General features: G+C 38.3%; 1 protein-coding gene across 9 annotated transcripts in view; it reads right to left on the bottom strand.

The window, feature by feature from the left end:
- HECTD4 (HECT domain E3 ubiquitin protein ligase 4) overlaps window positions 1-14,529 on the bottom strand; it is a 71,657-nt gene that overhangs the window by 55,563 nt on the left and 1,565 nt on the right. For all 9 annotated transcript variants that reach the window (XR_013957955.1, XR_013957956.1, XM_080628935.1 and 6 more), the window contains exons 2-4: window positions 4,073-4,590; window positions 1,361-1,450; window positions 883-1,013 (exon numbers count right to left, since the gene is read on the bottom strand). Coding sequence is in view for 7 of the 9 variants with exons in the window: in XM_080628935.1 (XP_080485061.1) it covers window positions 883-1,013; window positions 1,361-1,450; window positions 4,073-4,590 (739 nt within the window). In the remaining 2 variants the exon portion in view is untranslated. The remainder of the gene's footprint in view (window positions 1-882; window positions 1,014-1,360; window positions 1,451-4,072; window positions 4,591-14,529) is intronic.

Raw genomic sequence — 14,529 nt, 5'->3', positions numbered from 1 at the left:
TATAGTAGCCTAAAATGACAGCTCAGATTTGTAAATTCCTATGGCTTGCATTAAACTTGATGAGATGACAGTAAAGCTTGAACTAATATTTTTATAGTAATGCAAACTTTCTTAACTTTCAATGATAACCAGCTACTCCATACAGCACAGGACAAAGAAATTACACTTACTGAGGGACTAATGGGTGGATAATACCCAAACTCAGTTTGACCTCTGCAAAACTCCCCCTGAAGTCAGACAGGTGACTGTACCTACAGCTTTTGATTGTTTCTTCCAACCTGATTACTGGACAACTTAACATAGCACCTGATCTTCAGCAAACAATCAGCAACGCTTTCAGAACCCCATTATCTTGTAATTAAAAACCCAGAACACTATACCATACTATCATTGACACACTAGACTTGAGATTTAGCCTCTTTATTTTAATATAAACCGGGGTATTTTTTATTAGCTGATCTCAAAATGAACTTTCAAAAGCAAACCAATCATTCACATATCCAGTTAGCTTAAGTGATTGAGAACAGGTATGACAAACCAAACTGAACTATTTAATCCAACTCTTAACTGGGTCCATGTTTTCAAAGATTCAGTTCTGAATGTGCAGACTAAGACAACAAACTCTTAGGCAGTTGCTGCTCTCCCTTCTCATTATATATCAGGCTTCAAGGTATCAACATGCCTGTGATGCCCAGTTCTCTCTAAAGATGGTACTTCTAAACCCTTCAGTTATTTACTATGTGCTACACTTGCTTTTACATCCAACAGGAAAGGAGAAATCCTTTCCCAATTCTAAAGCTTTACGTTAATTTTTAAACAAATATCTCCACTAAAAGCATCTTGACCTCTCCTGCTAATATTGACAGTGATGGAGTAATTCACCTTTACTTTCACTGCTGGAACTACTGTTGGCATCGGGTGCAGGTAACATGTCTTCAAAGCCCCAAGACACAATATGCTTCCCACCAAGCAAACAAGAGGGTGATCCAGGTCCTCCCTCCAAAAGCAACAACCTTTAAGCAGAAAATAAAATAAGATGCATAGAGAACAGTGATAGCAAAGACTGGCTAAATCAAAAATTAAGATGAAGATATATTTTGAACAATTATTCTGTCAGAGTTCATTTAAAGGAATTACCAATATTTGATTAAAAAAATAAGAACACCCAAGAAACAATTAGTAGATACTTTTAGATTTGACTTCCTAATGTCCTTCTGCAATGGACTAAATTTTGACCTTTCCTAGGGCTTTCAATAACTCTAAGGCCTTTTAATCACATTGAAAAGACATTAATCTGTAAATGCACTCACATTTTCACACCTGATGTAAAAGTGCTACAGTTTGAAAAGTTGCTACAAACCTGTATAATACATCAGCCACAGGCAAGGATCCCAGATCAGTCTGTTTCTGTAATAGATGCACTGTATGAACAAAGGTTTTCAGCGACCCTCTAAAAGGATAAGAAAAACATGAATTAAAGATGTCTATTGAAACAAGACTGAACGCACATAGACAACAGCATCTATGTAGAATATCATATCCAGTACCATAAGGAGAGAACATCCAAGATATGTCATCAAGCTTCTTCCCTAATTTGCATTTCTTTTCTGGATGATTTTCATTCTTTTGTGGAGGAAGTGAAAAGAAGAAGAGAGGGTAACACAAAGGAAGAATGCTGGTGAATTGCTTGTCTAAATCATGTTGTCTTTTCAGGAGAGGGAGAAGCACTGTGCCAGTAGGGAGAGCAAGCAACCATAGACTGTGTCATAAACAACATGTATGGTGAAGGCAATGTGAGCACATGATAAAATACCTCAACCTCGCCTCTATTACAGACAGCTACTTCCAATATTTCTTAGAGCTGATTAAATGTACTTAGATCTCCAAATACAATCTGCAGGTCTTCCTGGGGCTGAGCCAAAGTGTTAGTAAGAGCTGCTGCAGACATAGCCAGAGAACAGCTTTCTAGACTAAAATAGAAAAGACCAGACTAATTAATTGATTAGCAAGCTTCTGATTCCTTTTGCTTCCAAACACGTATTTGGAAGCTTTTCCCTTCTGAAGTGATGCATTTAAATGCATATAAGGTACACTGTAAGTATGTAAGACTAGATACTTCTGAAAACAACATTAAACCCAAGTAGAAGTTGTTTCTAATCTTGCCTAGAAGTGTGTTGCTTTAAAATTTTATTGTGGCATTCACAAACATATGGAGTTTGTAACTCTAATTATAATTCTTGCTCATTCATAAGTTGAACACTTTTTTTTGGAGAACCTGTGAAATCTGTAGGTTAATATAGTGGGAAATGACGGGGGGGTTTATTAGAAATAAAGAGATGTAGAGGTCTTCAAAAAATATCTTTCACAGTTTGTGTTCCAAAGGTCAGGGTATTAGGAAGAAGTCATTCTCTGAAAGACGTGGTGGTGTTATTTCCAGGCATAATAGCCTAGCTAAATAAGAGAACCTTGACTGCATCTTAGGCGTGACAGTAGCCAGTTATGAATTGATTCCTTCAGAAGCATGACTGATCAATTGAAGGGATCTTTTCCACACACTCTGCTGAATACAGCCTTTTGCTTGCTGTCACACATGGCCAGTCTTAGCTCCTTAACATTCCTCCTTCATGCCCCCAACCCTGTTTTCCCACTGCCATTTTCAGCTGTATGCTTTCACTGATAAACCTCAACCCGGAGAAAAGTAACACTGAAGACTTTCAAGCACATCAATAAATTATTTAAAGCAATATTTACCCTGTTGTTTTATTCTTAGGAATATGAAGCATCCAAGATTGCAACTAAGAATCTTAATAATAGTCTCATTTTGCAGGCTTTTTTCTTTATAATGGTACCCAACATGACTTACATATTTAAAGGAAAAATTCAAAGCTTTCAAAGGTGAACAGAGCAACTTGGGATATTACAATTCTGTAAGCAATGCAAGACAGATTTCCAAAGAAAATATAAGATCAACCTTCATTTCAAAAGCTGTATGTGAAATTTAGCTCTTTTACAGATTCAGCTGCAAAAGAACATCCCATACTTCCTAAAAATTGGCATCTGGGGAAAAAATTAATGAGATTGTGTTTATCAAATCCAATTTATCTGAGCTATGTTCAAGTACATTGCCTCTTAGATAAGGCAGTTGTCAATGCAGAAGAGTTTGCCACGAACTGTAGATTTCTCATCGACTTCATTAGAACAAGTACACTAGAAATTGAGTGTTTTACATTTGAATAAACCCATTTCTAAAGCAAATCATGACATCTCCTGAGAACTTCAACATCTTAAATCAGAGTTAAACTTGACAGACAAGGCTGCAATCTAAGAAACATTAAAGCTGGGATTTTCAAAAGGCTACTAGTGATTTTAGACTCACATTCATACAGTTTTGCAGAGCTAAGTTTTGGGTACTCCTCCTCCTCTCCCCAAGCCCCATCCCCTAAAAAAAGTAAGCTTTTATTAAAAGCAATGACAGCTACTTCATCCTCAATAACCTGATGCTGTGCTACACCCATGCAGGGCACACAGCATTGTTCAACCTATGCTGGTCACACTCTTCCCCGGCAACAAAATGGAAAAAGGCCTCCAGATGTTTCATAGGCAACACTGAAATCAAATCTGAACCTAATTACGCTGAAACTTGGCAGGAATGTCTTCTACAGCCCAATGAAGGTGAACAAGCTACAGGATTCATGAGGCAGTACAAAGGGAAAAATGAGATAACTTTCCTCCATGATAAAAACATTTGGAACCATTCCTAGAACAGATCACTGCAGTAGAAGCAGCAATATGCACAAGAGGCATTCCCAATCTAGATACTTCTGGTTTTACATATGCTAGACACATGCCAAAAAATCCCAATGCTTAGTTTATCAGTTCCACCCTTTCCAAACCAAAATTTAAATATTAGAAAGACAAAGACTAGTAAAAATCAAAAACTAGTATCAGCAGTGCGGTCACATCATACTTGGTCCTTATGGTTAAACATAACCACTTACTAACAGCATCACCCACACCATGTCATATCAGTACAGCTTCCTTAAGCTTAAGTACTTCCTTAAGTACAGCTTACCTTGCACAAGCCAAAGCAACTAGGGCAGCAGCAGCATTTTCTTTTTGCTTATATGGAATCTGTTGGCCTGAAGCAGAAGTGTCTTCCAGCCAGGAGCACAGCAAAGACTCTATCCCATTAAGACAGTCAGCTGGTTCCTTAGTCAAACTCAAAGGCTGGCAGTCTCGAAGGCAATTCAACAGCACCTCAGCAGTTATGTTACAGAGAGAAGGGTCTGTTCTACTTTGAGACTGAATGAGGGGAAAGACCAACAGAAGCCCCATTCGTGAAGTAAACGGTGCCTGTTCAGGCTGTTGTAACAAGCCTTGTCGCTTGAGCAAGGCCAGAGCTTCTTCATCCCCTGAGCTCTCCCGGTCATGCTGCTCCTCCAAGGCGAGCTGGCGCTGGGCATTCCAGAGTCCACGCAGGGCATTCAGGCGGTATTCCAGCAGCCGAGCATAAGCATTGCTCTGGTTTCCACACACCGACCGCAAGCGCTCAGCCAGCTCCGTCGGGTTCTTGGTCTCAAATGTTAGTATCTGAAAGGAGGGAAAAAATTGGTATTTATATAGGTTTTAATTTTCTTAATGGGAAAAAAAGTAGTAACATATGGGTGTAGTATGATTTCTAGACCAGCTCTCTTCTACAACAGATTGTGGGATATTTTGCTTTACATTTCTGGACATGAATAAAGTTAAACCAGAGGCCAAAGAGCATGCAAGTGGTATGGAGACTGCTACTGCTGAGTCAGCGCTGCCACTGAAGCCTGGGCTTGGGAAGTGCTGACAGAGATTTGCAAATCGTGATGCTAAACCAACAGTTATCTAGATTGTAAAGAAAAATAGAGACAGAATAGGAACTTTGAAAATAAAGACTTGCCTCCCCAAAGCTTTTTTGAAAACCAAGAACTTCAAAAGGACTAAAGGGGTGGAGAGTCCCAGGGGCCCTCCTACAGAAACTAACACGTCAAGAATATTCTTCAGTAAGAATGTGTATGTTCTAGTTGGAGAGCTTTTCAAATCAACCAACCAACCAGTTCTCTAAAATGGACTAAGACTTTTGTTATACTCTCTCCCTCCCCTGTTTTTTTCCCTCCTCAATTTTATCACATCACACTTAGCTGCACCTTTCTTAAAATACTTCCAGCTGCTGCCATAGCTTAAAAACCTAAAAGTCTCATCGTCATCACTTCAGACAGAAGAAAGGGGCCTTTTTGGCACTTCTAAGTAAAACTGGAGACAAAGCTGGAACAACAGAAAGCAAATAATGACAGAAAGACATACGCGTTAGTAGCCAGCTCGGTACTTGAAAGAACTCACAATTTTAAGTAATTTACAGACATTTTTTCTCCCTACAGCATAGAACAACAGTTGAGACCAGGAATGTCACTTAAGCAATTGCAACCTCAAGGAAAGTAACGAGCCAAACATTTTCCAGTACTTTGGATCCAGTGTCCAAAGGGCTTCTGCCTGCACATGCCCCATCTCATCCACCAAACACACTTTCTTTGTCCCATCTTCACACTGTAAAGCTGTCCCTTTCCTGAGCTTCATTACAAAGGAAAAGAAAAAAGGGAAGGGGAATGTGAAAGATCAAGAGATGCAATAGGAAATTTAGTACAGGGTTGTTTGGTTTGGGGTTTTTCTTTTTATTGTAGGCAATAGCCACACAGAACATGAAATAGATGTTCATGTCTAATTGTAGAATTTTGAAGCTTGGTAAAATGCTCCAGGCCAACTCACATCTGCCACTTCAACAAACACCCTTCCTGAAGTCAGTGAAACAGCTTTTCAGTAGAACACTTGCCATTAGAGTCATGAAAAGTTCACTTTAAAGTAATTCACATAATAATTACAGTAGAATAGATGTTAGCATTGAGCTTCTTAAAACTAATGAACCTCTTTTAATTAATTTCTTCAGAGCGATTAAGAATATTAATCCCTAAACCACATATTATACATTTAAAATAACTACCTCATGTTAATTTGAGTGTTCTGTTGTCTCAGAAGTAAGCTTAATTGTTTCCTGTTGTAGATGCAATCACTTTCTAAACCAGTTTGCTTTTGACTTTCTTGAACTAAGCTAAATATGTGACAGATCCTCAGGTAAGTGATAACAGCTGCAGAAATGGAGGAAAAAAGGATTTGTGTCTTCATCTTGAGAGTTAAATGCTGAAGAAAACAGGTCTGTAGTCTTTGGCTATGCTAACACAGACACCACCAAAGACAAGCTGTGATGCTTAGCTGGCTTTTCCTTTTAGATTGTACTTCCATGGCAGAGGGAGCTGTTCATTGTCCTCTCCCCTTCCCATGAACACAGCAGAACCCTGCAATTCCATCCAAGAAGTTGCACCCACCTAAATTATAAGCACACCACCTTGTTAATTCACAAGCTTTGTACAGTCTCATGTGGACTTTGAACCAAATCTGTACCCAGAATGTAGTAACAAGCAGAAGGTTTGAATATTCAAATACAGGAGATTTGCTTTATTTCAGCCCAATCACAAACACAGCCAAAGACCACGTTCCAGCTGTAATTGGTGAATGTTTTTTCGGTTTCCTTCAAGTTACCAATGCTATGTGTGGTGGGTTCTCACCAACAAAACTGTAACCAAATTGTTAGTGTCAAACGTTTGCAGATATGCTGATGAAAAGCCTTTCCCTGAGGAAGCTCTATTTTCTCACTGAGCTCACAATTTATAACTTGCTTTATAAGCATAGTACGGTCTGTCTGGAACTGTCAAAGAGTGTTGTGCTTTGGTCTTTCATAAAGGAAACATGCACTAATTTGGGTTAACAGTTTATGAAGTATACTAGATCCAAGACATTTAGACAGTTCCAAAATGGGACTTAGATTTTTGAAAATAAAGCCATTTACACCATCCAGCTTTCACACACAGCTTATGGAACCAGTGAAAAACTTAACCATTCAATGTCATTTGAAGGTCTAAGTAGGCATTTGCACTTCCAAATAGTTAGGAGAACAGCGTAAGGTCATCTTGTATACACGAATCTTCACAGATTTTTGTTAAAGTCTGTTTTCCTCAAAAGATAATTTACAAACTAAAGTAAGTACAGAGTTACCTCCAAAAAAGAGCTTCAAGACCAAGATTTCACAGTGACTGCCTGTGACAAACAACTTGGGAGCTTTCAGGGTTCAGACACTTGCTGCACACCAGGGGACCATTCTGGTTAGCAAAACACATCCCTTTCTAACCCAATGCTAAGGACAGCGCTTCACTTGAACTGTGCTATAGATCCGGCTTCCCTTTAGAGAGCCTAAAGACTTCACAAAGGAATCACAGCCCTTGCCAAGGTTTTCTCAGCACACTGACTACACATTTCTTGTATTTTCAGGCAAAGCTTATTATCTTGAAGCCATCTGAAGTCAAAGCAAGATAAAATATAATGCAAGAAGGAAAAACACCAACACACCACATTTATTCACAAATTGTGGAATAGACAACACAACTACCAGTGTTTCTAAAAGATGGGGTGAAGAAAGGAAACAGAAAATCTATGCTAAAACAACATGTGCAAAGACTGAATCAGAAAGGGCTTCCCCATCCTCTACCGAGCTGATTCACTCAGCCATCCTGAGCATCTTTTGCCCAAGACTGCAACCACTAAAGAGGGTTTCCTCAGGCCACCTAAGCAGGAGCATTTAGCTGAATTTCCCTTTTTAAATCCCCCAGCAAAATTTAATCACCATATTCCTCTCCTCCCCCCAAATCAGTTGATTTTCCTGCTATCCAGATCTGACCATTCTCTTTGTTAAAATAAGCACAGATTCATTTTCCTGCTACTCATGCTGTCCTCTCCAATACTGCACAGGACAACTATTCCTTATTCAGGAGGTAGAATTCCCTTTCCACTGCCTCCCTCATGCCTCACTATTTACATTTGAGTTTGAGCTCTGATTCAGGACTGATTTCCAGCATCCTTTTATTAGTGGTATTTTGGCACCTTGCCTCAATATTTACCTATACAACAGTCAGGGAGATCTCGGCAGTGCAGAACCAAAAGCCAGCACATCACAGGTCGCCTGAACCAGTGAAGAATCACTTCACAGCACTGATCCGTTTTCACTAACAAGGTTTAAGCAGAATCTAAGAAGATGACAAGAATGTAGCAACCACATTGCTTTGCCATAAAACAAGCTACCCAAGTATGTACTTACATCTCAAAAGACAATCTCTAACGGAGATAGCAGCTTAACAGAAACACTGTCAAGCTAAAAACACAAAGCATATGCTTAAAGGAAGAATACTAAACAGAATCTGAACATACAGATTATATTCAGAATTAGCAAAAGATAACTAGCCAAGCTACAAAACCAATGTAGATTAACATCCTATGAAAAGGACATGAAAAATAGTTAAAATAGCATAGTCATAAAGACAAATGTAAAGAGAATTGAGAAAAAAATTATTCATTGTTCATTGGCAGTGTTAAAATAGTCCATTTGCTGCCTTTTATTAATGTTTTCCTTAAGAACAATCCATAATACTATAAAAAACCCCTTTATATTAGAAATGTAGAGTTTTAAAGAATAACTTTAATGAGCAAAGAAAATATGCAATGCCAGTGCACAAAGTGCAATTCTCATGTAAGCAAGCTCTTTCAGTATAACTTCTGGTATAACCAGGGCACTAAAATGAGGGGAAGAAAAAGAAAACAACCCCACTTTTAAAGAAGATCCCTCTCTATATCTGATTTCTTAAGTAGGGTAAACATCACAGTGACACTTTCTACAAATGAGAAACCTACTCTTCAGTCACACTGCAATGACAGCGGATACACCGGGACTGTGATTGTTGCCTCTTCTCCAACTTCGCTTACTTCTGGTTAGCACAGACTACCTTGGAAAAGTTTCTGCTGTTTAAAGTCTCACACTTCACAGCCACATTTAATTAAAAAACGTGTTAGTAAAAAGTTAATTGTCACGACTTTAATTTTGCAGTGTCTTGTCCTTAAATATTATTCCCTTGTTTAATATTTTCAATCCCTTTTAATAAATATCTTAACTAGAAAACGACTGATGCAAAGTTCAACCACTCAAACTGGTCATTGGCATCTTCAACATCAAGAGACACAGAAGGTATCTCATTTTAAGTCATCAGCTATGGGCAGAATGTCATCATTCCTGCTGTACCTAATTTTTTTCCTATTTCATCGTACTACATAACCTGAACCAGATATTTCTTTCCATTAAACAACATTTTTGCCAATACTGCTCCAGAAGGCAGTCACTGGCATCCACTATTATTAGTGTAAAGTGTTTCTCTACTGTTAACAAATACTGGACATTCTACAATTAAGACACGCTAAACTACATGAAGAGTTTAGCCTGAGGTTTTAAGACCACATAGAGTAAATTCAAATGTGAGCTGCCACTGAAAGGCAGCTTTCTCCTCTGATTAAAATTCCTGTCCCCTCCTCATTCTCTCCCTGGCTTTCGCTGTAGTGCCTGTGGGTTGTCTGGGGGCTTTTTTAAGGTACATTTTTGGTTTAGTTCAGTTCCCTGGCCTGGAACAGCAGGTAGAATAGAAAAGAAAGAAGGAAACGCATGGCCAGCAACAGACATGAACAAGAAGTTTTTGCAATAGCTCTCCCAGCATCCTACCTTCAACAACAGTCTTGGGCTGAATATGGTGGTTTCACTGATCAGTTTTAATTCTACCACATAGGGAATTGATGAGGAATGAAGCTGTTCACAAAGGTGTATTTTCTCCTAAGTTATATATTGCAATTGGAAGCCTTTAAATCTCCAAAATAGCATTTCATTCTTTCTATACATAATTAAATTAGCTGAACTTCACACATAAGGATCACAACCTCCCGAACGTGGTGGTACATTAACCAATATCAATTAGAGCCGTAATAGCCCCCTGAGTATTAAACAAGTATTATTCCTATCTCACAAGAGGACGAAACCATACAGAAAACCAGAAACAACCTCAAAATCATGAAGTGCCTTTCACAGTGGCATGAAAAAATTTAACCATCTTACTTTCAGTGCCAAGCTACAGCTACAAGATCATTCATTCCACTTGTATCACAAAGTTAACACATAGGGAGCATTACTTGTGTACTTGGCTCTTTTGTCTCTAGAAATACGAATAAAATCTTATGAAAAAAAGACTGAATTATAAGATTTATAATTATTCTATAACAGCAATACCAGAATTGAGTTTTAAAGGTACCCTGAAAACTGAAATACACACCAAAATGTACACTGCTCTCATAACAACACTGTACACATACTCTCAGGCTTTCACTTTGTGCTGGGTAAAATCCTTTCTGCTTCCAGCAGTTTCTAAAGCCACACAGTAGGAAGCTGTCCTACTGCAAACACTGCCTTGGTTTCTTTCAAAACATTTTTCTAAGCCCTCTATAAGGCTTTTTGTTTGATACACCAACTGTCAGTGAAATATATAAATATATGCAAACATTTTCATCCTGATGCTTTAGATATTGAAGTCTTACACGTTCTTAGTAGCTGCTGCATACTTTACATTGAGCCAAAAGCTCAAAGTGTTGCAGTTGAAAACTACAAGTTTCAAGATTGTTCTTGAAACTGACTTTTTCTGCTCCAAGGAATTTTAACCATTTAACTTGTTCCACGCCTGTGTATGGCAGAATAGCTTTGTAACAACTCAGCTAAAAGCATGAACTATTTTCCTCTTGTGAAAGCAAAAGAAATGTAATTACTTGCTCAGAAATAAGCACTAAGAAACCTGCATCTTTTATGGAGTACACAACACTGTAACAAACATCTTCTGTAACTGTATGAATTTACTTAATAACCTTGATATCTGGGGTGAATTACAGAGTACAGATAAGCTGTAAACACACATACAGAATTTGTGTCTAAAAAGAAAGTGTTTCTTTACTTGTTCATTCAAGTATTTCTTTGGCTCTTACTTAAGTAGTAGATGAAAATGTCTGTGAAAGGTGAAGTAAAATCTTTGTCATTTAAACATCTGAGAGATGAGCACTGACCTTATCAGTCAGTAAGAACTATATTTGGGAAACTTATTTGCAAAATCATCCTCTAGAAATCTTCTAATATTTCTCTACTAGGATATGACTTCGGAGTTAAAAAGCCAAGAGGCAGGGTAGTCTGTATTATACAAGTTTAACAAATCCAAACAGGTCATTTTATGACAACTGATTATAACAACAGCAGCTCTGCTGGAGATCAAATCACAAAATATCAGTGGTTTCCACAATTACCTAATGAAAGTGAGCTTGAAGGGAAAGCCATCAAGATTTCAGAATCCTCTCAAAGGACAAGTGAGAGACTTCCAGTGATGCCTGAATGCCATCAACTTCTGTGCACTGCTGACATTTCTAAGGTTCTCTTCCTGTGGAGAATTAACTTCAAGAAATAGCTTCATCTGGTGTTACTCTGAAAGCTATGAATACTTTCCAAGAGGAATACTGGGCTATTTGAAATGGAAGAGGCTGCCAAAGGCAGGACTAGGACAGCTACAAGGCCAACATAAATGCCTGCATCAGCAGTTTCCAAGCTAGAGGCCGTGACCCCAAGAGGGGTCATTCACTTAGTGAAAAGTCAATTGTTTATGCCGGCATTAGGGATTTTTATCTTGACAGAGGTGAAGCTTGTAGATGGAAGTAAGGTCACAACAGAAAGATGTGGGAAGCACTGACCTATATAATTATAGAGAACTGCTCTCTCCTTCAGCAATCAGGGAAAAGAGCAAAGTGTTTCTTCTATTCCATGAGGAAAATGGGTGAAAGCTTCAAGTTCAGCAGATACCTTCAAGTCTAAATTATTTTGTCAGAAAACACACATTAGTCACAGGACTGGCACATGGTGTTACAAGAGCACTGGACTTCAGTTGCACAGGTTTTGCCTCGAGGGCCAGCCCAGACCATACTGGAGGGAAGAGGAAAGGACACCACTTTTTTTCAATTTTATCATATTTTTTACACTTACATTTGATTATAAATAAGGACCTGTGGTGCAGAACAACAGCCCACAGTGGGCACCCCATACTCTGCCCTACAATAACAGCTTGACAAGAGTCAAAATATTACATGAGGGCAGGCATATACACTATCCAGGCAGCTACTGAGGTAGGAGCCACCTTCATGTTAAAAATGTGTTAGAGGAAGAAAAATAAAGTCAGCTATTCAGAACTTTTCCAGGCTATGCAGAGCAGCAGGAACAGATCTCCAAATTCTCTCTGTTAGGCTGTTATGTAAAACAGACTGCTTACAAGTTAAGTGGAGTGACACATAAGGTTGTTCTACTTTATACTGTGACTATATACTGAAGATTTGTCTTTCTTCCCACTTGTTTCCTTGTGGAAAAAAATAACTGAGCCTATCACTAGCCAGCTGAATTGAAACTGCATGGTTTAAGGGACCTCTCCTTCAGACATCCCTCCTGCCCCACTTCGAGGAGTTCCTGTCTGTGTAAGATGCTTGTGGGGAGGATTCTGGAAGTGCTGCAGTTTCCACTGTAGCACACTGAAGAACAGCTCATCTTCCATATGGTTGTCCCTCTGGTGCAGCACTGACATCCAGGGCAGAGACTGGACAAAATGTCATGGCAATATCTTCAGGTGTTACTCACCTCAGGTTGTCTCCAAGAAGCAGAAGACTTTGCACTTTGAAAGAAGTAATTTCTCTGTGTGAAAGGCTTTAAACTAAAGGTGCAAAGCTTGCATAATTGCTAACTAATCTAGGTCTCTCTTGACTAGAAGATTTTATTGGCAAATCCATACCAGGAGCAGCTTTTACATGCGCATCATTACAAACACCTATCAAATTAAAAAAAGTGCCCCCTTTCTTTTTGATCACACATATTCTTTGTAAATACACTGATAAGACAGTCTAAGTTGCCATACATCATTTACATCACAAAAAATAAGACCAAATCAACCCTCCCCACCACTCTTTAAATCTAAGGATACTCCTAGAAGAAGTTACCTTCACATGAAAGGAAAGGTCCTTAATGAATCCTTCATTAAGGACGACATTAAGGAAAAAAAAAATATATATATTTATATATGTGTGTATAATTTATATATATGAAAAGACAGAAGTTCTATGGGAGTCAAGATAACAAAATAAGTTTTAATAAGCCTCTCCTGGTATAATACCAGTACCACAATGTTTTTTTCCTCTGCTTTTCTTTCTATAGACAAAACCTGTGAACAGCAGGACAAAGAAAACACATCCAAATGCATGGACATTTTTCAATAAACTCTTTAAAAGGATATTCAAACAAACCAGACCGGAATATCTGCCTGTCCCCTGGAAAATATTCCATTTCAGTGTACTATAATTTTTAATTAAGTACATCATGTCAGAAATTCAGTCAGGGTTCTGACCACCACTGATGAAGCACAAGAAGTATATTAAAAAGTTTACTAATCAAAGCAGCAGCTGCAGCATCTCCTACCCTTGTCCAATAACATATCCCAAGAGATTTCAATGTGGGCCATTTTCAAATATATTTATTACATTGCACATAGGAGTAGAACCAGTGCAAATGAGCTACTCAGTGTATTAGTCGATGGCACGGGCACACTTCAGTAAGATGTATGCACCTATTTCCACAAAATGGCTCCTCAAAGCCATGCCAGTTTACAGAGGAAGCCCTTCATTGAAAATAATAATAATAATTTTTTAAAAAGCAGAGAAAAGTTCTGAGCTGAATAATTTACATTTACACCACTTGAAATATCACTTTTTTTTAACCCTCCCCCCTTAATACCAAAACCTATAAACTATGGTACAGACAGGATCTGAAAAATGTCACTTGCAGTCATCAATTCTTTCAGTGGAAGGGAATAAAATGCTTTCATATTCTGTGGCTTAAGGCTATAGGTCAAAGTAAGCACCACAGCAAAAAGTCTTATTTATTTGAAAGTTTCATGCTGCAAAAATGAACAACAGAAAAAAATCTCTGAAACTGGAAGAATTATGTGAATCAGTGGCACTGGGTTGCTGAAACACTCATTATACAAGTGTCACAAAGGACAAGACACAGTAACACTAATTCCATCCCTATCTCCCCCAAATAATTATAGTTTCATAGACATTCCTACCACTAACAAAAAATTCTCCAGAGGTGAAGTGTTTGTCAAGTGAGGTTGTGTGTCAAGCTTCATGCTGGAACATATGTCTGGCTTAGCTTGCAAGATCTTAAGATTAAGGCTTGGTTTGGATTTTTATTTGGATTTTTGAACGATATCTTCCTTTATTAGGATATAACAGAAATAATGCTGTGGGAGCATGTATTTTTCTAACACAGTCATTAGACTTGATGCTGCTTCTAGAACTATGTAGAGAATTGCAATATTTTCTTCAATACAAGCTGCACTGAATGCCAGAGTGGACTGATCACAAGGAAGAATCATTCCATGTTTCCACACAGAGATAAGTCATCCACCTTAAAAGTCTCTTTTCCTGTTCATGTGATACTTGCCAACATCCATT

Source organism: Psittacula echo (genome assembly GCF_963264785.1).
Source record: "Psittacula echo genome assembly, chromosome: 13".
NCBI lineage: Eukaryota > Metazoa > Chordata > Aves > Psittaciformes > Psittacidae > Psittacula > Psittacula echo.
The sequence above is the reverse complement of the archived record's forward strand: the minus strand, read 5'-3'. Positions and strand labels throughout refer to the sequence as shown.